General features: G+C 46.4%; 1 protein-coding gene across 3 annotated transcripts in view; it reads left to right on the top strand.

Annotated features, from left to right (window-relative positions):
• The window catches only part of LOC147636071 (DNA binding protein), a 98,722-nt gene that overhangs the window by 24,732 nt on the left and 49,084 nt on the right, over window positions 1–24,906 (top strand). For 2 of the 3 annotated variants that reach the window (XM_086801511.1, XM_086801512.1), the window contains 6 exons: window positions 16,703–16,988; window positions 17,129–17,259; window positions 17,501–17,825; window positions 18,178–21,098; window positions 21,311–21,393; window positions 21,598–21,813. In XM_086801511.1, the coding sequence (XP_086657637.1) occupies window positions 16,703–16,988; window positions 17,129–17,259; window positions 17,501–17,825; window positions 18,178–21,098; window positions 21,311–21,393; window positions 21,598–21,813 (3,962 nt within the window). Of the gene's footprint in view, window positions 1–15,991; window positions 16,431–16,702; window positions 16,989–17,124; window positions 17,260–17,500; window positions 17,826–18,177; window positions 21,099–21,310; window positions 21,394–21,597; window positions 21,814–24,906 lie in introns of those variants that run through there. The other variant, XM_086801513.1, reaches the window with a different exon arrangement.

Raw genomic sequence — 24,906 nt, 5'->3', positions numbered from 1 at the left:
CAAGGCTGCATGCCCTCGAGCTAATCTAGCTGCTGCTGTTGCCTCCTTCAGGGAGAAACGCGGTCCTGTGAAAGTAACTCCCAAGTAGACATATGACCTGACGTACTCAACCGGCTCCCCTCGGAAAGTGAACTGAGGCTCTGATCTCGTCACCCATGCCTGTGTGGTCTTAAACACTATAACCTTGGTTTTCCCAAGGTTCACTGTCAGATCTCTATCCGCACAGAATGCTTGTAATGCATCCAGGTGTCTCTGTAATCCCTTCGGAGAGTCTAAGATTAGAACAATATCATCAGCATATAATAGGATGGGAATCAACACTCGTGCCAGGCATGCCCCTACGCCTCCCAATCTGTCTACATAATTGGAGACCACATCAATGTACAGTCCAAAGAGGGTGGGTGATAGCGGGCATCCCTGCTTCACCCCTATCGTGCTGGTCACCATATCAGATAGTCCGCCGCCTGGAGCTCGGACTCTGCCTGTCTCACAGACTCATACAAAGCATATATCCCCCACTGCATATCCTCAGGTACCTCAAGGTCATGCAATCTGTGCATAAGCTTGGCACCTGGTACGGTATCGAAGCCTTTGCAGACGTCCACAAAGTAGTATTATATCCTTCTCTTCTGTGCCTTGCCCTCTTCAATAAGTGCCTGAAGTGTCAGTATGCGATCCAAGGTAGTAAATCCTCTCTTGAAGCTAGCCTGTCCTTGTGCTCGATGACCATGCCTCTTTGCCCAACGGCTCAGCTCCGACTCCATTATAGAGCCATATAGTTTGGCCAAGTAATGACCGATCATGATTGTTCTCTAGTTGCCTGGTACCATAAGGTCCCCACTCTTAAAAGAGTGGTACAATGATACGCTCTGTCTAGCTCGTTGGGAAACCCTCACAAATGGCACGATTAAAGACATGTACAATCAGCAGAGCCAAAGTATCGCGCACATATGAGAAGTGCTCTCCAACTAGCCCATCATGATCCTGTGCCTTTCCATTTAGTAACCTGGCTATCGCATCTAGCACCATCTGCATAGTAAAAAAGATGTTGCTAGCCGGTCTAGCTCCCAATGGAGGGGGGGTGGGGGGCTTTCGGGTGCATCATATAGCTCTCTAGCGTAAGCATGCCATGCCTTAGGTGGAGTAATTGGAGTACCAGGCTATCTCTCCTGAAACATCTTCCATGCCCTCTTGCTGTCCTTCCCCAGGAAGAGTTGGTAGATCTCCTCCTCTAACTTAGCCAAGTAGGCTTGTTTCTTCCTCCACACAAGGCGCCGAAAGAGGGGGATGGGGGGGTGGGGGAGGGATCATAGTGCAGGGAAACGCATATGAGGCGGATGCATGTAGTACACCTGCCAATCCTCTTGTAATCTCGTCCATAGGGCTATGCGGGTCTAAAGCAAACAAGCCATCAGATACTGCATCTTGATAAACCCCAGTTGTCTCACGTGTAAACTGATATCTCGGGTACCTAGGTAGATGAGTGGCTGGCCCATCTCTCGGGGATCTACCTACTAGCGTGAAACTCAGGTATGCATGATCGGCTGCTATGCCAATGGGCCGACCGGAAATTGTGAAACCCCGCACATTGGGTATCAATGAAGGAGATCCCATCAAGTAGTCCACTGTGCTCGCTCCCCCGTTAGAGTTCCAGTGTGTGAGAGCATCTGATCCTTGCCATCTTGATAGGCCATTGTATATGACCAGCCCATGTGCACTCCCGAGTGTGAGAAAATGCCTGCCATAATCTGTAATCTCCCCCTCATCCTATGTTGATCTCTGCAACCCTACATCCTTTGCCGTGATCTCCCGTTACATAGCCTCCTGAGTATCATACAGCTCTGTTTGCTCTATGCCTGTACGTGCATTAAAGTCTCCCAATAGTAATATGTCTCCCATGCTGGAAAACCTCATGATATCATCATATAGTGGCGTATAGGGAGACTCTCTTGATGGTGCAAACGTGGAGTGGACTGGGGGAAAGTAACATAACGCCACATATAGCTCGCGGAGCCCCTTTGCATATTCGGACCCACATGTACCTCGCATCTGCATCACTATGTACTACATGTATTTTGTCACGAAGCTCCTCCCTGAAAAGTACTGCCACTCCTCCAGATCCTCTGGTACCTCCCATTGTGCGTGGCTAAGGGCGGAAAACGGATTCCCATCTATAACTCCGTACGTCAGGAAGCCTCTTGTTTGTGCACTGATGGGTCTCCGTATACATAGCAATATCATTGTGTCTGAAAGTATCCTGAAAGTATCCTGCATCTGTTCTAAGGGCTCCGTTGCAATTCCACACCATGAATCGCAAGGTCTCATAGGCCGCGCACCGTCAAGCGGGCCTCCTCTCCATAACGATGACTCGGCCATCTCTGTATACTGCCCATTTCCCCTCTTTCCTTGCCTCAAGCACACGCGGCATGTGTTCCTTCCGGTGTGCTATCTGTGCCGGTGTAAGGTCCTCATCCAAATAAATCTTTTCTCCCTTAAGGGCCACCATTTTGGAGAGGAAGGCCTTCCTCCAAGCCGCCAAACTTGATGATCAATATCTTCGCCCTGGTTTCATCTCTACCTACTCGCCATGCTCCAGTAATGGGTACATCAGTGGCTCCAATTTTCGTTGCAAGAGCTTTTGCATCCTCTTGGGGATTTCCCTTATCTTCCCAACCAACTTCGCGTACATGTAAGGCACGTGGCCATCTCTTGGCTTCCTCTTCCAATGTAGCATTCATCACCTCTACTTAATTGACTGGTGCATCCTTATGCTTTCTTACTACTTCAATCCATGGGTGACTTCCTCAATTTGTTTCTTTGTTGCACTGGCAATTTCAGCCCATGAATGCATTTCCTTCTCACCCTCGCAGCCACTTTTCCCTTACATGATTCCAAAGCGTTTTGCATTTCTGTGATGTCTTTTTCTCAGTCAGCCATACATGTCTTCAAGGTGCCTTCGTACGATGCAACTGATGTGCCAATCTCTTGGAGCATCTCATTCTTCTATTTCTGCATCTCTTTTTTCATTTTCGTGTCCATCAAGGCTTGGGCTAATTCCATCTCAACCCGTACTTGGGCTTGCATTTCTCCCTTCAGCTGGGCATACATCTCTTCCTACAACGTTTCGTATATCAATTTCTTTTGGGCATGCATGTGTTCAGTCTATTCCTTTCCCAGCTCTTGTCGCATGGTGCTTATCTCTGTCCTTATGTGCAACTGAATCTCGTCATGAAGGGCCTCATCTCGTCGGGTCATCTTCGCAAGCCTTTGTGAGCCAGGGGACAGGATCCCTTCCCTCAGTTTTCTACGGTAGGCATTTGGTGCCTTCGTGGGGGTGCGAAAGATTGTTCCACCATCTTGTTCTCTCTCTTGGGGTTGAGACATGTTTCCCCCTAGTTGCTGCCTTGGGGGCTTGAGCAAGGGTGGGTGTTGAAAGTGGCGCGCACATCCTACGCACAAAGCAGGCAGGCACGCTCTGCGCAGGTGGGTGCGCACAGAGCAGAACACGCAACGTATGTGGGTGCGCACAAAGCATAAGAGACAAGCGGGCAGAGGCGCGCATGTGGGTGCACACAGAGCATAACATGCAGGCGGGCAGAGGCGCACAGGTGGGATGCACACAGAGCAGCAGGCGCGCTACATCCCCGTCTAGAGAGAGAGAGAAATGAAATAATATATTAACGTCTCTAATAAGAGGCCATAATGGCATATGAGACCAAAACTGAGAGCTGTAAGACTCCGAGATGATACTGAATGAAAATACTAGAAAATATTGAAAAATGTAATCAGGTAGATCCATGTATGTTGATCACTTGAACTGTTGCCCTCTCCTTAGATCAAGTATCTCTGCAATGGGGCTGTCTAGAATGGAGAGGTCGTAGAAGTGAGGTAGGCGCCTCCGATGCCGAGCAATAATGGTTATGATCTGGCAATGGTGAGGATGCCATGGTCGGGATCCTGGTGGGCGTGGCCAACGAGCACGACATAAGATAACTGCTCTATCAGTGGTGACTCCTTGGGAGCGTGGTCGGTGCCCTGATGGCCCAATGGAGGAGGTATCAAGAGGTGTGTGGGCTGGGTTGCTGGTGCTGGTGCTGAAATCTGTCAGGTTCCTCTCTCTAGGTACATCATGGCTCGGCCTCCTGTCTGCCAAGAGGATCTCTCTGTCTCCTGAGCTCAAGTAGAAACAATCCTAGGGCATCTCTGATCCTCAAACTCCATGACCTTGTGTAACGGCCCAAAACCCTCTCGGGAAGAGGTAGTGATATCTCCCTCGGATCTCATAATAGATTGTACATCGGCAAATGTAGTGTTCCTCTGTCACTACCTCCTGGTAGCATAGCTGACAAATGCGGTCATCCAAGATCTGATGCACATATCGCCTTGTCTCAATCCGTCGCTGGTGTGATGAGGTCCGGATCTGTCCAATGCCACAACGTATCCCATGTGATAGGTGTACATCCATGTACGCCGGGCGGGTGATAAAATCATATGGTGAGAGGTGTAGAATAAAATCATATGGTGAGAGGTGTAGATTAAAATCATATGGTGAGAGGTGTAGAAAATGCCTCTTGTAAATGAGTCATTTTCGTGCCTAAGGACTCAAGGGGGCTAGTCCATGTCCTCTTTGTGTCCACTCTGATGATATCCATCCTGATCACACGGTTTTGCTCTGAGCGGGTGAGATCCAAAAATGGACAATCCAGACTGTACTGAAAGGGTGGTAGTGCCTCTATCCGCAAACCATGTAGGTCAAACCATGATCTCATCTGAGCGTACCTGCAATGAGTATCTCCATCCTCTGCCATTTGTATGGATGAGGTCAATGCAAATCGGGAGTACCTCTATTGAGGGAGCTCCCATAGCCGCTGTAAAAAGGTAACTGCTTGGAATAGGGTCTCGGTTACTACTGGTGGTGGGGCACCCAGCTCAGCCCGAACAATCTCATGTGGTACTGATGATTTGCTCCGAATCATGCGGGCAATCATCATAATCAATGGTCTCTCCATTTGCCTCCATCCCTCATCTGTCCCTCTCTGAGATCTATGATGTATACTGGGCTCCCAAATTGGAGCTCTGTATAGGAGGGTCGGTGTGACATGCGTATCAAATAGCCACAATTTGGTGTGTGGCTGTTGAAACTGTAGGTGTGCACACTGCCTCTCAAGTGCCCCCAAGGCTGCATGCCCTCGAGCTAATCTAGTTGTTGTTGCCTCCTTCAGGGAGAAACGCGGTCCTGTGAAAGTAACTCCCAAGTAGACATATGACCTGACGTACTTTACCGGCTCTGCCTGCGTGTTGTTAAACACCATAACCTTGGTTTTCCCAAGGTTCATTGTTAGATCTCTATCCGCACAGAAAGCTTGTAATGCATCCAGGTTTCTTTGTAATCCCTCCGGAGAGTCTGAGATTAGAACAATATCATCAGCATATAACAAGATGGGTATCAACACCCTGGCCAGGCATCCCCCTGGGCCTCCCAATCTGTCTACATAATCAAAGAGGGGATCTACCTACTAGTGTGAAACTCAGGTATGCACGATCGGCTGCTATGCCAATGGGCCTATTGGAAACCGTGAAACCCTGCACATCAGGTATCAATGAAGGAGATCCCATCAAGTAGTCCATTGTGCTCGCTCCCCCTTTAGAGCTCCAGTGTGTGAGAGCATCTGATCCTTGCCATCTCGATAGGCCATTGTATATGACCAACCCATGTGCACTCCTGAGTGAGAAAATGCTTGCCATAATCTGTAATCTCCCCCTCATCCTGTGCTGATCTCTGCAACCCTACATCCTCTGTCCCGTGATCTCCTAGTACATAGCCTCTTGAGTATCATACAGCTCTGTCTGCTCTGTGCTTGTATGTGCATTAAAGTCTCCCAATAGTAATATGTCTCCCATGCTGGCAAACCTCATGATATCATCATATAGTGGTATATAGGGCGACTCTCTTGATGGTGCAAACCTGGAGTGGGCTGGGGGAAAGTAGCATACCGCCACATATAGCTCGCGGAGCCCCTCTCTGCATATTCGGACCCACATGTACCTCACATCTGCATCTCTATGTACCACATGTTGGAGGAGAATGACTCAAACACAAGAGCCTTAGCCAAGGAAGTGCAGAGGAGATAGAGAAGAGTGAGAGTGAGAGAGAGAGAGAACTCACACAATGCTCAAGAATATCTTGAATGTCTTATTGAGGCTCAAGGGAGACCTCGTATTTATAGTAATACAAGGGTATGGGCGGGCGCCCAACTTATGGGGCGCCCGGCGGACCAAATACAAAGAATGCCTTTACAAGGCCCAAATGAGGGCCAAATGTACAAGTAAATATATGGCCGCGAAGCTCTCGACAAGAGCTACGCGATGATCAAGGTCTGGAGGCGAAACTGGGACTTTATACCCAACAACCTCCCACTTAAAGGGCCAGTGAAGCTCCTCTAAGCTATGTAACTCCCACCCGCTGTAGACACATATCAAGCTGTGCTTTTGGCAAACTTTTGGTGAGAGCATCTGCAGGGTTCTCATGAGTGCCAATCTTGACCAAACTGATCAAGCCATCATCTAGCACCTGTCTGATGAAGTGATACCGTACATCAATGTGTTTGGTACGAGCATGAAACATGGCATTCTTAGCCAGGTATATGGCACTCTGGCTATCACAACCAAGGACCGGAGCCCTCTCTGGCAATCCAAACTCTGTGACAAGGCGTGCTAACCAAATGGCCTCCTTAGAAGCCTCTGTGACGGAGATGTACTCGGCCTCAGTAGTAGAAAGTGCTACTATCCTCTGGAGTCTAGAGCACCAAGAAACAGCACCACCTGCAAGAGTATAGATGTACCCACTAGTAGACTTGCGGGTATCAGAATCACCTGCCATGTCTGAATCACAATAACCCTGCACCTCAAGTGGACCTTTACCATACATAAGGCATTTCTTCTGTGTCCCCTTCAAGTACCTCAAAATAGACTTTATAGCATCCCAATGTGCTTTGCCCGGGTTGGACATAAAACGACTGACTACTCCCACTGAATGAGCAATGTCTGGCCGTGTAGCAACCATAGCATACATAAGAGATCCACAAGCAGAAGCATAAGGGATCCCACGCATAGTATTGGCTGCATCATCATCTTTTGGGCAATCATCCTTGGATAGTTTAACATAGGGCTGCAATGGAGCACCCAAAGGCTTAGAATCAGCCATGTTAAATCTATCAAGGACTTTCTGGATATACTTCTCCTGTGAGAGGAAAAGCAACTTCTGTGCTCTGTCCCGTCTAATCCGAAGACCCAAAATATGTTCAGCTGAACCCAAGTCCTTCATAGCAAAAGCTGACTTCAGCTGGTCCTTAAGAGCTTCCAAAATGCTCTTATTCTTCCCTGCAAGAAGCATGTCATCAACATACAGCACAAGTATCACTGGGCTGCCATCTGCATCAGTTTTAGTATACAAGCAATGATCTGCATGGCTACGATTAAACTTTTGGTTAAGCATGAAAGCATCAAACTTTTTGTACCACTGCCTCGGGGCTTGTTTCAGCCCATAGAGACTGCGCTTCAGCTTACAAACCAGATGTTCTTTGCCAGGAATGACAAAGCCTTCAGGCTGCTTCATATACAGCTCTTCATCTAAATCACCATGTAAGAAAGCTGTCTTTACATCCATCTGATACAGTTCTAAATCCAAAACAGCAGTGAGAGCAAACAAAACACGAAGGGTGGTCATTTTGACCACAGGAGAGAAGACCTCCTGAAAATCAATACCTTCCTTCTGAGCATAGCCCTTAGCAACAAGGCGGGCTTTATACTTAGGCTGGCCGTCAACTGTCTTGACTTTGTACACCCATTTGTTAGGAATAGCCTTCCTTCCTTTGGGCAACTCAACCAAGTCCCAAGTGTCATTTGCATGTAGAGACTTAATCTCCTCCTGCATAGCATGCTCCCACTTGTTTCGGAGTTCACAAGACTTAGCCTCTTTGAAAGTAAGAGGCTCACCCTCATCTGTAAGCAAAACATGTTGCAAAGAGGGATCAAAACGCTGAGGTTCCCTCCGAAAGCAAGTAGACCTCCGTACCCAATGATCATTGGCTGGTTGGGGGTCAATATCGGGAGGAATCATAATTTCAGCATCAAAAGGCTGCGGGTTTTCACGAACAGCCTGATTTTCAGCATATAGGGGTTGCTGCCCTACACCTCCAGGAGCATGAAGCGGCTGTCCAACCTCTTCTGGCTCAAATATCACGGACTCATTATCTTCAGCCCTTTGTGAAGCATCCTGGGGCTCATTTTCAGCATCAATGGGTGGCTGCCCTTGCTGAAATTTGACCTTTTTCTGATCACCATGAGAGGCACAAACATTACGGAGCAGCTTTGCCTCATAAAATACAACATCCCGGCTGCGAACCACTTTGTTGGTTGATGGCAACCACACACGGTAGCCCATCTCACCTTCATCACCGTAGCCAACGAAGGTGCCCTTCTCGGACTTAGCATCAAGCTTGTTCCGGTCTTCCTTGCGGATATGCACATATGCATCACAACCAAAGATGCGTAAGTGGGCATATGAGGACGGTTTGCCAGACCAAACCTCCTCAGGGATTCCACCTTTCAAAGCTGTGTGTGGAGATCGATTGCAAACATGAACTGCAGTTTTCAAGGCTTCTCCCCAAAAATCCTGAGAGAGATTAGCTGTGGACAGCATGCATCGAATTCTTTCACACAGTGTACGATTATACCTTTCAGCCACACCATTTGAAGAGGGACTATAGGGGGGTGTAAGTTCCCTCTTAATGCCATTATCATCACAAAACTTCTGAAATTTAGTACTAACAAACTCACCCCCATTGTCAGTGCGTAAGCATTTAATCTTCACTCCTGTTTGAGTATGAACAAATGCATAAAACTTTTGAAATGCAGCAAAAGCATCATCCTTAGATTTCAACAAAGTGATCCATACTTTTCGTGAGTGATCATCCACAAAAGACACAAAGTACTTTGAACCACCTTTAGATTTAATGGGCATGCTGCATATGTCAGAGTGGACCAAGTCCAACTTTTCAGCCTTGCGAGAGGCACGAGAGGAGTAAGAACTCCTATTCTGTTTCCCATACAAGCAATCATTACAAAAATCAAGCTTGCTTCCTTTTGCATCAAATTTGTTCAAAGAGGACAAAATGGAGAGACCCTTTTGGCTCATGTGGCCAAGTCTCTTATGCCAAAGCTCCATGTGGGAGCGTACCTCTGCAAAAGCAATAAACTTACCAGACAAAGCCTGACCATGAAGGCTATATAATGTTCCTTTCTTGCATCCTTTTGAAATCAGCCTTGTGCCTTTGGTCAATTTCCATGTGCCATTTCCAAATATGGCCGTGTATCCCAAGGCATCAAGCTGGCCCACAGACAAGAGACTGGTTTTCAAACCAGGAACATACCTCACATTTGGCAGCACAAACTCACTACCATCCTGCAAAGTCAAATTCACGGTGCCCATACCTTCAATATTGCAAGCATGATCATTCCCCAAGAACACCTTTCCTCGGGAGCCTGCAGTGAAAGTTGCAAAACACTCCTTGATAGGAGTTACATGAAAAGAGGCACCCGTGTCAATAATCCAAGTCTGTGAAAGCACATCAGATTCATACATCAAGGCATGAATAACATCTGGTTCTGTGACATGCAAGTTATGAACATCAAGTGCATTAGCAGAAAAAACACATAGCACATCATCTGAGTCAGACAGTTCCTCTATGACAACACCAGAGGCCACATTGGCCTTGCTCTTGTCCTTTTCAAACTCTTCTGCTTTGCTGGAATTACTCTCTTTTTCCTTCTTTTTGTCATTTGAATGACTGGATTTCTTCTTCCGGTCTTGCTCCATCTTGTAAAATTTGCAATCTGGCTTCTTGTGGCCTTTACGACCACACTGGTAGCATGTAACATCAGACTGCTGGCCCTTGCTCTTGCTTCTACCCTTTGAATTGGTAGTAGTATTTCCCCGCTTGGTCGTCCTTCCTCGTGAGACATTTGCTGAACCGCTAGTCTCTGAGGTCTTCCTCCGGATATCTTCATTGAGAATAGCACCCCTGACTCCATCAAAAGTTAGGTTGGGATTTGTCCCAAGTGACACCACAAGTGTTTCCCAAGAGTCAGGCAAAGTAGTGAGCAAAAAGATAGCTTTCAACTTATCATCAAAAGCAGGCAATCCAGAATCCTGCATCTGATTAAGCACCCCTGTGAAAGTAGTAATATGCTCTACTGCATTCTTAGAATCATCAAGTTGCATATTCATGAGTTTCCTGATGAGATGTACCTGGTTCACTGGCGTGGTGATCTCATAGGTGCTTCTCAGCTTCTCCCAAACGGCATAGGCTGTTGTCAGCCCTTTGAGGTCTACAAGAACCTCATCAGCAACAGCCATCTGGAGATAGGCAACGGCCTTTCTGTTCAGGATTCCCCATTCATCATCTGTCATAGCAGCGGGTTTGAACTGCTCAAGTGCAGTATCACATTCCCGCAGATAGAGGATATTCTGAATCCTCACCTTCCAAAGATCAAACCCAGTGCCAGATATGGGTTGACTTGTAGGATGCTCGTAGATTGATGAAACAACTTCAAGTGAAGGTGACGTCGGAAGAGAATCACCAGATGTCGATGTAAACTCGCCGAGGGGCAGAAAGTTGCTGTCTTTGGTGTTGCTCGAAGATCCCGTCTGCTGGAGGGCCGTGAGGCAAAGACGGCTGCTGCTAGTGGCCGTGGGACTGCTGGCTGCAGCCCGGACTGCTGCTGGTGGTCGTGGGGCTGCTGGCTGCAGCCCTAGCTGCTGCTGGTAGTCGTGGGGCTGCTGGCAGCAGCGTTGGCTGCTGCTGGTAGTCGTGGGGCTGCTGGCTGCAGCCCTAGCTGCTGCTGATGGCAGCCGTACAGCAGGCAGAGAACAAGACCACAGAAAACGCTGCTGTTTACAGCAGCGCAGCACCAAAAACGCAGCACAGAAACGCAGCAATGGAGTGCAAAAAAAAACGCAGCACAAGGGGCAGCAAGGGATAGAAGAAACGCAGCACAAGGGGGCAGCAGAGGGAGAGAAAAAACGCAGCACAAGGGGGCAGCAGAGGGAGAGAATAAAAAAAAACGCAGCACTCTAGAAAGAAAAACGCACCATCTTGATGATAAAAAGGGAGGTGTTTGACGATCCCGTAGTCAAGTGGTGGAAGACACCTCTAACTCCATAGCTTCTGCATACAGCTTCCCTCCATAGCTCTGATACCAGTTGTTGGAGGAGAATGACTCAAACACAAGAGCCTTAGCCAAGGAAGTGCAGAGGAGATAGAGAAGAGTGAGAGTGAGAGAGAGAGAGAACTCACACAATGCTCAAGAATATCTTGAATGTCTTATTGAGGCTCAAGGGAGACCTCGTATTTATAGTAATACAAGGGTATGGGCGGGCGCCCAACTTATGGGGCGCCCGGCGGACCAAATACAAAGAATGCCTTTACAAGGCCCAAATGAGGGCCAAATGTACAAGTAAATATATGGCCGCGAAGCTCTCGACAAGAGCTACGCGATGATCAAGGTCTGGAGGCGAAACTGGGACTTTATACCCAACACCACATGTATTTTGTCACGAAGCTCCTCCTTGTAAAGTGTTGCCACTCCTCCAGATCCTATGGTACCTCCCATTGTGCGTGGTTGAGGGCGGAAAACTGATTCCCATCTATAACCCCGTACGTCAGGAATCCTCTTGTTTGTGCACTGATGGGTCTCCGTATACATAGCAATATCACTGTGTCTGAAAGTATCCTGCATCTGTTCTAAGGGCTCCGTTGCAATTCCACACCCTGAATCGCAAGTTCTCATAGGCCGCGCACCGTCAAGTGGGCCTCCTCTCCGTAATGATGACTCGGCTATCTCTGTATACCGCCCATTTCCCCTCTTTCCTTGCCTCAAGCACAAGCGGCATGTGTTCCTTCTGGTGTGCTATTTGTGCTGGTGTAAGGTCCTCATCCAAATAAATCTTTTCCCCCTTAAGGGCCATCTTTTTGGAGAGGAAGGCCTTCTTCTTCTCCAAGTCACCAAACGTGATGATCAATATCGTCGCCCTGGTTTCATCTCTGCCTATTCGCCATACTCCGGTAATGGGTACATCAGTGGCTCCAAATTTTGTTGCAAGAGCTTTTGCATCCTCTTGGGGATTTCCCTTATCTTCCCACCCAACTACACGTACATGTAAGGCACGTGCCGGTCTCTTGGCTTCCTCTTCCAATGTAGCATTCATCACCTCTACTTTATTGATTGGTGTATCCTTTTGTTTCTTCACTACTTCAATCCATGGGTTGACTTCCCCAATTTGTTTCTTTGTGGCATTGGCAATTTCAGCCCATGAATGCATTTTCTTCTCACCTGCAGCCACTTTTGCCTTACATGATTCCAAAGTGTTTTGCATTTCTGTGATGTCTTTTTCGCGGTCAGCGATACATGTCTTCAAAGTGCCTTGGTACGATGCAACTGTTGTGCCAATCTCTCGGAGCATGTCATCCTTCCATTTTTGCATCTCTTTTTTCATTTCCGTGTGCATCAAGGCTTGGGCTAATTCCATCTCAACCCGTACTTGGGCTTGCATTTCTCCCTTCAATTGGGCATATATCTCTTCCTTAAGCGTTTTGCTTTCCTTTGGGCATGCATCTCCTCGGTCCATTCCTTTTCAAGCTCTTGTCACATGGTGTTCATCTCTGTCCTTATGTGAAGCTGTATCTCCTCATAAAGGGCCTCATCTCGTTGGGCCATCTTCGTAATCCTTTGTGAGCTAGGGGACATGATTCCTTCCCTCAGTCTTTTGCGGTAGGTATTTGATGCCTTCGTGGGGGTGTGAAAGGTTGTCTCACCATCCTGTTCCACCCCTCCAGGGGTTGAGACATTGTTTCCCCTGCTAGTTGCTACCTTGGGGGCCTAAGCAAGCGTGGTTGGGAAAAGGGAAGGCAAGGCAGCCTACAGCGGAGGGCAGAGCAGAGCAGCGAGGTGGCCTGCGCACAGAGGCGGGCAAAGGTGTAGAGGTCGGTGGAGCAGAGAGGCGGGCAGAGCAGAGCATCAAGGTGGTTGCGCACAGAGGTGGGTAGAGGCGTGCAGGTGGGTGGAGCAGAGAGGGGGGCAGAGGCGTGCAGGCGGGTGCGCATAGAGCAGAGGCGCACAGGTCATCGAGCCAAGGGGCTTAGCCTTGGCATCTACTAAAGACCCAAGAGAGAGAGAAATGAAATGAAATGATATATTAACCTCTCTAAGAGGCCATAGTGGCCTATGAGACCAAAACTGAGAGTACATCTGAAGTTGGTGTCTCATCAAAGAGAACAACTATGAGACTAAAAAGCACAATAAACTGATTGTCCTACAGTTATAAGAACAGAACTAAAAGACTCCGAGATGATACTGAGTAGAAAATACTAAAAAATGTATATCAGGTAAATCCATGTATGTTGATCAGTTGAAGTGTTGCCCTCTCCTTAGATCAAGTATCTCCGCCATGGGGCTGTCTAGAATGGAGAGGTCATAGAAGGGAGGTAGGCACCTCCGATGCTGAGCAATAATGGCTCTGATCTGGCGATGGTGAGCATGCCGTGGTCGGGATCCTGGTGGGCATGGCCGACGAGCACGACATAAGATAACTGCTCTATCAGTGGTGACTCCCTGGGAGCGTGGTCGGTGCCCTGATGGCCCAATGGAGGACGTATCAGGAGGTGTGTGGGCTGGGTTGCTGGTGTTGGTGTCGAAGAAATCTGTCAGGGTCCTCTGTTTAAGTACATCATGGCTCGGCCTCTTGTCTGCCAAGAGGGTTTCTTTGTGTCGCCTGAGCTCAAGTAGAAACAATCCCAGGGCATCTCTGATCCTCAAACTCCATGACCTTGCGTAACGGCCCAACACCCTCTCGAAAGAGGCAGTGATATCTCCCTCTGATCTCAAAATAGACTGTATATTGGCAAATGTAGTGTTCCTTTGTCTCTACCTCCTCGTAGCATAGCTGACAAATACACATCCATGATTTGATGCACATATCGCCCTGTCTCAATCCGCAGCTGGTGTGATGAAGTCCGGATCTGTCCAATGGCACAATGTATCCCATGTGATAGGTGTACATCCATGTACGCCGGGCGGGTGATAAAATCATATGGTGAGAGGTGTAGAAAATGCCTCTTGTAATGAGCCATTTTCGTGCCTAAGGGCTCAAGGGGGCTAGTCCATGTCCTTTGTGTCCACTCTGATGATATCCATCCTGATCACGCGGTTTTGCTCTGAGCGGGTGAGATCCAAAAATGGACAATCCAGACTGTACTGAAAGGGTGGTAGTGCCTCTATCCGCAAACCATGTAGGTCAAACCATGATCTCATCTAAGCGTACCAACAATGAGTATCTCCATCCTCTGCCAACTGTATGGATGAGGTCAATGCCAATCGGGAGTACCTCTGCTAAGGGAGCTCCCATCGCCGATGTAAAAAGGTAACTGCTTGAAATAGGGCCTTGGTTACTACTGGTGGGGCACCCAGCTCAGCCCGAACAATCTCGTGTGGTATTGATGATTTGCTCCGAATCATGCGGGCAATCATCATAAACAGCGGTCTCTCCATTTGCCTCCATCCCTCATTTGTCCCTCTCTGAGATATGTGATGTATACTCGGCTCCCAAATTGGAGATTTGTACAGGAGGGTTGGTGTGACAAGCGTATCAAATAGCCACAATTTGGTGCGTGGCTCTTGAAACTGTATGTGTGCACACTGCCTCTCAAGTGCCCCCAAGGTTGCATGCCCTCGAGCTAATCTAGCTACTGCTGCCTCCTTCAAGGAGAAAAGCGATCTTGTGAAAGTAACTCCCAAGTAGACATATGACCTGACGCACTCTACTGGCTCCCCTCGGAAAGTGAACCGAGGCTCTGATCTCGTCACCCATGCCTGTGTGGTGTTGAACACCATAACCTTGGTTTTCCCAAGGTTCACTCGCAGATCTCTATCCGCACAGAAAGCCTGTAATGCATCCAAGTGTCTCTGTAATCCTTTTGGAGAGTCTGAGATTAGAACAATATCATATAACAAGATGGGTATCTACTATCAACACCCTTGCCAGTCATGCCCCTGGGCCTCCCAATCTGTCTACATAATTAGAGACCGCATCAATGTATAGTCCAAAGAGGGTGGGCGATAGCGGGCATCCCTGCTTCACCCCTATCGTGTTGGTCACCCTATCAGATAGTCCGCCTGGAGCTCGGACTCTGCTTGTCTCACAGACTCATACAAAGCATATATCCCCCACTGCATATCCTCGGGTACCTCAATGTCATGCAATCTGTGCATAAGCCTGGCACGTGGTACGGTATTGAAGGCTTTGCGGAAGTCCAGAAAGCAGCAGTATATCCTTCTCTTCTGTGCCCTGCCCTCTTTAATGAGTGCCCGAAGTGTCAGTATGTGATCCAAGGTAGTAAATCCTCTCATGAAGCCAGCCTGTCAATGTGCTCGATGACCATGTCTCTCTGCCCATCAGCTCAGCTCTGACTCCAATATAGAGCCATATAATTTGGCCAAGTAATGACCAATCATGATCGTCCTGTAGTTGCTTGGTGTACCATGGGGTCCCCACTCTTAAAGAGTGGTACAATGATATGCTCTGTCCAGCTTGTCGGGAAACCCTCACAAATGGCACGACTAAACACATGTACGATGAGCGGAGCCAAAGTGTCTCGTGCATATGAGAATTGCTCTCCAACTAGCCCATCATGATCCTGTGCCTTTCCATTCGGTAACCTGTCTTTCGCATCTAGCACCATCTGCATAGTAAAAAAGGTGTTGCTAGGCGGTGTAGCTCCCTGAGGGGGGGTGGGGGGACTGTCCTGGTGCATCATATAGCTCCCTAGCATAAGCCAGGTGCAATAATCGGAGTACGAGGCTATCTCTCCTGAAACATCTTCCATGCCCTCTTGCTATCCTTCCCTAGGAAGAGTTGGTAGATCTCCTCAGGAGCACAGAGGATGTGGGTATCTATAGCCTAGCTCTTGGGCAGATTGAGGAGTGATGTCTATATTACTTGGAGTGCTATTGCATGGTTGACTCAGTCTGGCCCACAGCTTCTTTTTGAGGGCAGGGGAGCATATCTTATTATACTTGTCCATAGGGGCATAGCTCAGAGATGTTTGCTTCAGGATATCCCTGGGTTATGATGCACACCACCTTCGCTGAGTATTGACACCACCTGGGAGATTATTGCTAGTATCACGGCGTGGCATATCTGGAAGACCAGATGCTCAGAGGCATTTGATGCTATTAATGTTTGACACCTGGTGTATTTGCAGTATATGGAATGACATTGTTCACACTCTTTTGGCCACCTGGGCCCGCATACAGGGATCTTCTAAAACTGCACAAAACAAACGCAGCAGATTTATGAAAGAGTGGAACCATTGGTATTCTCTTCTCCTCCACTCACTACAGGGCTTTTATGGCAGCATAATGCCCCGGGCCCCGGATTGGTTGAGATCTCTGTACCTTTTTGTTTGAGATCTCCCTTTGTATGATTTTATTTTACTTAATAGAAATATCTTTTCTGAAAAAATAACATGCTGAAATTAGAATCTAGTTTAACCTAATCTTGATGTTTTCAGTATGTACAGTGCTGGATTTAAAACTTTAAGCAGTGCAGAATTTCTCTAACATAGAAACTTGGTGGAATGCCCAGCTATTTGGATTTCTGAATCCAGTGGTTCAACGGCTATTTCGAGAACTTGTCTCCTCTCAGGATGGAGAGGCCCAGCCAAGTGCTGAGCCTTCTCAATCGTCAGAAAATAAACATGACAAGATAGTTCAAGAAAAAGCAACCAAGCTTGCCAAAGCAAAGGCTGTGCCCACAAGCCTTTGCTGGGGATCAACAAAAACGGTACCAAAGGCTGTGCCCACAAGCCTTTGCTGGGGATCAACAAAAACGGTACCAGTCAGGAAGTCAAGAACATCCAATGTTAACACTGGTAAGTGCATGCTGGGCTTCTTAATACTGTGTACAAGAGACTATGATAAAGGGTTGAAGTAGTGGAGGCTTAAAAGAACATGTGCCAGTGTTATTGATGGTGTATTGGATTGTTTGTACATGATGCTATGCCCAAGTCAGGGAATGCCAATTGTGGGACGGAAGGGCCAGACAAATCTCCTTCATTTCAGAAAGAGGTCTTGGTGAGAAAGTCGTCATCAGAGCCCTGCCAAAGGGTTACCAGGAACACTTGGTCCTTTCGACCAATGCAGGTAAGTGTGCATTTAACAGAACAGTGTTCAACTGTGCATTGCAAGAAACTCTTATGTGTTACATGCTTTTGGTACGTGTTCTTAAAGAAGAAGAAGAAGAAAGTAAACAAATTCTTTGTCAATAAGTATTTGGTGCAGATTTTCAAATCCTTTTAAATTAAGAATTCAGGTGATCAAGTCTGATAGTTGAAAGTGTTGAATACTTACAAATTTTGAATGGAATTCTGTACTGCGTTATCAGAAACAAGTGTGGGTAGCTGATCTGGAGCAACCAGGTTATGTTAGTGGTGGCAGGAAGCGCCTGAAGTTGGTCAAGCCACCAAAGAACACTGAGGAAGCGTCGGAGCATCATGATTACACATGCAATCCAGTTTGTGCTTCTTTTGACAATGCTCCTGTACAGTGTATACTCCAATGTTCACCCTCCAAGTTGAGCCAACCTATTCCGGGACTCAGCTTACACAGTTTGGTGTCAATAAACAAGGCACAAGAAGATTCAGGGTCAGGAAAGGATAGGAAGGATGATTATTTTGGCCCAGAAATTCCAAAGAATCAAGTCTTACAAGGTATTCTCATTCTTCTATCAACAGTAAAGGAGTGCAATGTTACGAGTCGATAGTATGATTGATTTATGTTTGAGATAATGGACTTGGTCCAATATTAAGAACCAGCTTTTTCATCCTGGCCCTTCTGGTACTCTTAGGTAGCCCCATTAAAGAGATTCACATGAGCCGTTTCTATCTGTACTGATTCTTCTAAGGTTGAAGCCAATGCAGAAAGTGAACTGGTTTGATGGAAGCCATTTTGGAGTGCTAAAATTGAAGAGGTCTTGTACTATCGGTTATAAAAAGCTCTCCCCCCTTTCCATCCTTTGTTGCTATTGTTAGTCACTAGAGTTTGTTTGTGCATGGTTAACAGGCCATGAGGCAGTAGTCCCTGATTCATTGGATGGCAACTCAAGTGCAAGGAGCGAAGGAGAAACTTACGAACAAGGAGGTCTTGCAAATGCCTGCACTGCAAGCTATCTTAAAGTTGACGAGTCTGATAAAAGCATAAAAGGCTGTTGTCAATCTAATATTGATTTAGGAAAACTTGAAACTGGCATAGTTAATTTCCAATCGAACAGAAATGTCCATGGCTCTTTGACAAACAATTCTGCATCAATAATCAAGAACCTATCTCATTGTGAAGGAAAGCAGCATTTGGATTTCAATGCATTGGAAACCTTACAAAAGACATTGAATGTGTCATTTCACTATGAAAAACATGACGCAAATGTCAGTGCAGATAATGTCAATGTGATTAATGCTGTTTATGTGGGTGCTGTGGTTCCTGATTCTTTTGACGATTCTCAAATCTCCCAAGGAAATATCATGGAAGTAAGACAAACTTCCACTGCAAAGGACTGTGCTGTAGATTTGGTCGGTGATGATGTTAGGAATGAGATTCCAGCCTTGACTGCTGGTGCTGATGCAGTCTTGACTGTGCAAGGTTTGTCGCCAACTTTTGAAGTTCCTGATACTTTTGATGAACTACCTTCTCAATTATACAGAGAAAGAGGCAAGGAAGAATTACCGTGGAGTTCTAAACAACAGATCCATGTCATTTCATCCCCTCAGAGCAAGAGTTTGAACTCTGGAAGTAGGGATCGGGACATGAACTCATCAAGCAGGGATGTAGAAAAACTTTTGTTAACAAATGTTATAGTTCCAGACTCATATGATATTGACAGTGTTTCAGTGCCGATAAAAGATGCAAGTAAACCAATATGGGGAGCTGCAGCTAGTTTACAGGTGTCTTTGGAACAGACCCCAGTTGTTGATTCTGAGAGGAATCAAACAGGTTGGTGTGAGAGCTCACCTGGCTGCATTGCCATGGAAAACAGCCAATCAAGTGAGGGGAACACAGAAAAGGGTGAGTCGGACTCTTTGGGCCAGGAGCTCACAAAGTCCATGATTACATTGCTACTTCCACAAGCTCTACAGCTTCTTGATAAGAAAGAAAAAAGAAAAAGTAAGCCAATCATCCCAACTGTGACCGATAAAGAAGATGTCGCAGAGGTCAGAGAAGTAGTTGACCTTTCTGGTATAGCCTTTATGTTGCCAGCTTCGGATAAAAAAGCTATCAATACTCTGGAAGAGCCTTTCTGCCTGCCTTTCTTTCCTGAGTTGGTTGACGAGCAAGTTCCAACAGCGCTTAGCTCTCAAAACATTCAGAGGGAAGATCAGGCCAATGTCTTTGTGGAGGCTGATGGAACCTGTTTAGGGACTGATGTTGTACAGCTGCAGAATGTTGGCTTTGACCAAAGCAGCAAGATTTCACATCCTGATGACAGTTGCTTGGACAGGGTTGATAACATCAATGTGAGAAAACTTGATAAGGCGGTACAGATTGTTTCAAAAAATGTCAAGTCAGGAGAGGACATCTATTTGCATGATGCTCAACAGTCTGAAAACATGGGGTGTAGTGATTCCGAAATTCTCAAAAGTGGGGTGCATATGAATACTTTGAAAGAGTCTTTCTGCCTGCCGTTCTTTCCTGAGTTGGTTGATGAACAAGCTCCTGTGCTCAGCTCTCAAAACATTCAGAGGGGAGAACATACCAATGTCTTTGCGGAGGCAGATGGAACCTGTTTAGGGACTGATGTTGTACAGCTGCAGAATGTTAGCTTTGATCAAAGCAGAAAGACTTCACATCCAGATGACAGTTGTTTGAACAGGGTTGATAACATCAGTGTGAGGAAACTTCATAAGTCGGTACAGAATTTACCAGAAAATGTCAAGCCAATAGAGGACATCCATTTGCATGATGCTCAACAGTCTGAAAACATGGGGCGTAATGGTTCTGAAAATCTCAAAAGTATGGTGCGAATAGATTGGCAGCAGATCCTACACAATTTTAAAGATTGTCATGTAAAGTGTACAGCTGTACCTTGTCACAATACTATGCTTCCAGATAAATATGCTTCAGCAGAATCTCCAGCTGTGGAAGAATTCTTGCCTCAAAAACAACAGGTTGATGCATTGTCATCTCCTGCTGGCAGAGCATCTGGGCATTCCATTTTTGTAGGTCAAGGTTCACCCCTTACTGAGAAGGAGGATCTCAAAAGTTGGGCAGAGCATGACCAGCAGTCTGTAGAACATTCTGGATGTGAAAATTCAAAATTTGAATGTCTATGCTCATCTTTACTTGAAGCCAAGTGTGAACCATCAGGTGAGGTGAAAGTAGTTACATCAATAGAAGAGAGCACTGTACAGTTGAAGACAGAGCACCATCCAAAGGGATCCAAGGTGGCAGAAGGCTTTGATCTCGATGCTTGTGCAACAGTGGAAAATGCTCCCGTAACTCTTAATCATGAAAATCTAACAGCAGCTTCATCTACTTTAATGAGTTACAAGTCACTGCTGGGTCATTCACAGGATCTCAATGAAGTGAAGGAAGTAACCCCTTGTCAGAAAGATGTGCTGATGGGTGTCCCTGGTGTAAGGAGTGAAATGAATCATGACGAAAAAACCTATGAAATGGGCCTCCCTGTAAAAGAAAGGTCTGGTGATGATTCAAAGAGTGAAACAAAAGCCTTGTTTGGGGTGCACCAACACGCGCTCCAAACAGATTATTTTGAGCCAAAGGCTTGCTTGGAGCATCCTATGCCAGTTCTGGCTATAAAACTGAATGTTCAGGATGATCGGGTCCGTTTCTTGGTTTGCTGTGGGTTCCAAGATGCAAGATTGAGGGTTCTCTTTGTATACGAAGCAGCAGGAAACGAGTTCAAGCCCTCTTTGATTAGCAGTGCTAACATTGAGGTTTTGGACCTTATGTGTGATGCAGTGCATATAGATGTAAGGTTCATAATGACATTATTCCTTGTCATGTGTTCCACATATGCACAATAACATGCAACCAAGTTTTGATTAATATGTTTGCTTCAACGCCGTAGTGAGCAGTTCTTTGGTTTGTGTTTCTAATCAAAACAAGTGAAGACTTGTCATGTGTTCCACATAGGCACAGTAATATGCAACCGAGTTTTGATTAATATGTTTGCTTTTCTCAGCTTGTTGAAGCCAATGGGATACAATTTACACCTGATGGATATGATCTTGTTCTACTTGGCATGTTTACCATCCACGGAGCAAGGTGTGACATTTACAGGCCTTGCATAAAATTTACATGGGGTCTGTGTACAGGCATGTTTCTTCAAGCTTCTAGATGTTGTGGTGATGTGCTCTCTACTTCTTAAAGTTCCACAAACTTGGTATACTCACCTTCTCACACATTGCATGTTGAATCACGACCATTATTTTTTCCTCCATCCAGGTACTTAGACATCCAGTTTTGCAGGGAGACAATAGAAGAGAAAGAGGAGTCGGTGACTCGGGAAGGCACATTTCATGGTATAAAAGTGGTCTCGTATGCCAATGGTGAAATCTGTGTTCATACCAGGCTCAGCTCATGTGGAAAACATGTATACTGCCTTCTGCTTCCTCAGCCTTATCTGGTGGTTGCTGGAGGAGAGACAGGCTATGTCAGTGGCTGGACCATGGATTCTCTGTGGAGGTTACACTTCTTCAACTGAGCTTACATTCTGTTTTGAATCTGTACACAATGCCCTTCCAGAACGTTTTAAAACTAGCTTGTGTCTGAATTTTTGCACTGTTGGATAGCTTTGTGTACTTAGATGGCCTCATAATTGCACATGGATTGTTCCTTTAAAAAATTGTGGCTTATGATTGCACTTGTAATCTTGTATGTACTGCATTCATAAGCCCAGGGCCAGCCCAAGCTCATGGCCACCTGGCAATAGGGTCAGCTTTAGGGTTTCATATTTCAATACATATAGCTTGGGTCATTGGATATTCTGTAATTCAATCAGGCCATGCCATGTTTGCTTTGTCCTCAACTATCTTGGTTGCTGTAATGCAGTTGCTGTTGTCCACATACAATATTAATCCTCAGAGATAATAAAGATTTTGCAAAAGCTGAGGCAACCAGATCCCTCGATAAACCTTTTGCTAATTTCTTTTGTGCATAGTAAGAGAGCAGTTAAAGGGCTCCATTTGAGCCCACAGGAAGTGTTGTACTGCAGTTACACCTGTGCCCTTCCATTTGAGCCCACAGGGAGTGTTGTACTGCACAGGTGTAATGCAGTTACTGTTGTGCCCTTTCATTGTGATGCATCATTGTGAATCGTGATGCACTTGCAGATTGGCCGGCAGCCAATCTGAGGCCAGAGAGTGGGGGCAGCAGTGTGGGCAGTTTGGGCCCATGCTGGGGAGGCCAGACAGCATGGACACGCCAGCCAGTTTTGGTGCCCACACGTATGAAAGATGGGCATAATTATAAGGTTAATTTGGAGGTTTTTTGCCAGGTGCCCATGACCTGCATGGAGCTGGTTGACCAGCCCATGATGTAGATTGGCTGCCTTACAAAGAGAGCATGATAAACATCCTCATGCTCATTGGGTTGTAGACTCTTTATGTACTGTTAGGACTGAGCTTCATCACTCTCTTGAGCAACGTGTGGAGTATCGTTACCATGCCCTAGAATCCTTTTGGACCTAGATGGGTAGTAGATGCAACAAACACTTCTTTGCTACTCACGACCCATCTCATGCCACAGATAGTGTTAGGCAGTTGTAGGATTCACATGGCACTCTTCATTCAGATCCTCTTATGGTTAGACAAATTGCCACTGATATCTATCGCCAGCTTCTTAGCGTTGAGCCTCATTTGGAGGATATAGAAAAAGGTTTGGAATGCATTGCCGCATTTGATTACTGAGGAGATGTGTGCCGTTTTGGATGCTCCTTATTCTATGCAAGAGTTCGGTCATGCTCTTAATGCCTTACCTCATGGTAAGTGTCCAGGGGAGGATGGTCTCTTGTTTTTTTCATTACTTTTTGGGATGGGATTGGGACAGAGATCACATCGGCTCTCTAGGAGATGTGGGACATAGGTTCTATGCCTTCTTCTCTAACTGAGGGGCTTATTTTCCTTATCCCTAAAAGTGGGGATAAGACCTTGATTGGACAGTGGAGACCTATCTTGGGACTACATAAAAGATACTTGCTAAGGTAGTGAGCATTAGATTGCAACCAATTTTGCAGGATGTCATTCTTGATACTCAGATTGGTTTCTTACACGGGAGGAGCATCTTTGATAACATTTTCTCATTTTGGGAGGCCGTGGAATGGGCCAAAGCGAGTAATCAGCCTTTAGCCATTCGGCTTTTGGATTTTGAGAAGGCTTATTATAGAGTGAATTGGGCTTCCTTGAGGGTACTCTTAGCCATATGGGTTTCTCTCATAGATAGATTAGGGGAGTTTCATGCATGTATCGTGATGCCCACAGTAGTGTGCTTGCTTGTGGTGATAGAGGAGAGCGTTTTCAGATCTCTCGCTCAGTACGACAAGGATGCCCTTTGCCCCATTATTATATATCATAGTCGTTGAGGCCATGGGCATCTTCCTCCGTCCCACTGCTGGTATTTCTGGATTGAGATTGCCTCTTCGTAGTCAGGAGGAGCTCGTTGACTCTGAGTTAGCTCATGACACAGCCATGTTCTTGGAGGCCTCACACATATGTTTATGTTCCTTGTGGGTGGCACTTGAAGAGTTTTGTTTGGTAGCGAGGGCCCTCATTAATTGGCACAAATCTGTTGGTTTTTGGATTAGTGACTTGCTGAGAGTTGCTTGGGGTACACTCATCAATGAACCTTGTAATTACATTTCTGTGCATCAATGAGAGAGCAGCAGAACAGCTGCTGCAGCCTGCAATTGCCATTCAAGCCCATATATGCGACTGCCTTCTCCTCGCACCTGTATGGATGTGGGTATCCTTAGTGCGGTGCACTGTGTATTTGCATAGCATCTATACCGGCACTGTCTCAGTTCTCAATTTATTCACTTTTTTCTTTTCCAAGAAAACATCTTTCATTAGTCATAAAGAGAAACGTCAGCAGAAAACGAACCCCCAAGGGGAGCCCCAAGAGAAGCCTAATGTGTACATCCTGTTAGCAGTCATCTCCTGTCTGTACAGTTAGGGCCATTGTTGTGGGTGTGCCCGCCCAGAGCTTCTCCTTTTCCCCATTTTTTCCATGTTTTTCCCCTATTTTTACAGGTCGTGGGAGGCTGATTGTACTGGCCAACTGAGCTCTTGTACTACCCGACTTTTCATGTGCTGGCCGACTGGATTTTACTAGTCGTGGGCATGTGAGGCAGCCTGTCGGCTGATTTAGGGCTGGCCGACTGGTACCATAGAGTGGTATAAATACCACCCTTGCCCCCATCTCCTGATTTGTACCGGATTTATGTGTATATAGCAGAGTTTATACAGCTTCTCTCTTTACACTTCTGCGCTTAGTTCTCTACAGCACTTGTCTTATTTTTCCATTGTGCATTGCGACATGGTATCAGAGCCCCGCTTAAAGCTTGGACACAGTGGGAGCTTGAGGGTTTGCTGATTTTTGGTGCTGATTGGAGATTTCTTGGATTGTTCGGGACTTGGAGATCGGGTAGAAGGCGGCCATCACCGTTGGACAGCCACCTTGCATATTATTTGCAGCCTCTTCTTCATTTTTTTTCCCACGCACCCTCCCTTTACAATACCTTGTGAACCCTTGAGATGGCAGCTTTGCTTGAGATGGCTGAGA

The sequence above is a fragment of the Cibotium barometz genome, chromosome 8, assembly GCF_041138505.1.
Source record: "Cibotium barometz isolate CiBa-2024 chromosome 8, ASM4113850v1, whole genome shotgun sequence".
Taxonomy (NCBI): Eukaryota; Viridiplantae; Streptophyta; class Polypodiopsida; order Cyatheales; family Cibotiaceae; genus Cibotium; species Cibotium barometz.
Note: the sequence above shows the minus strand (reverse complement) of the source record. Positions and strands in the feature narration are given on the sequence as shown.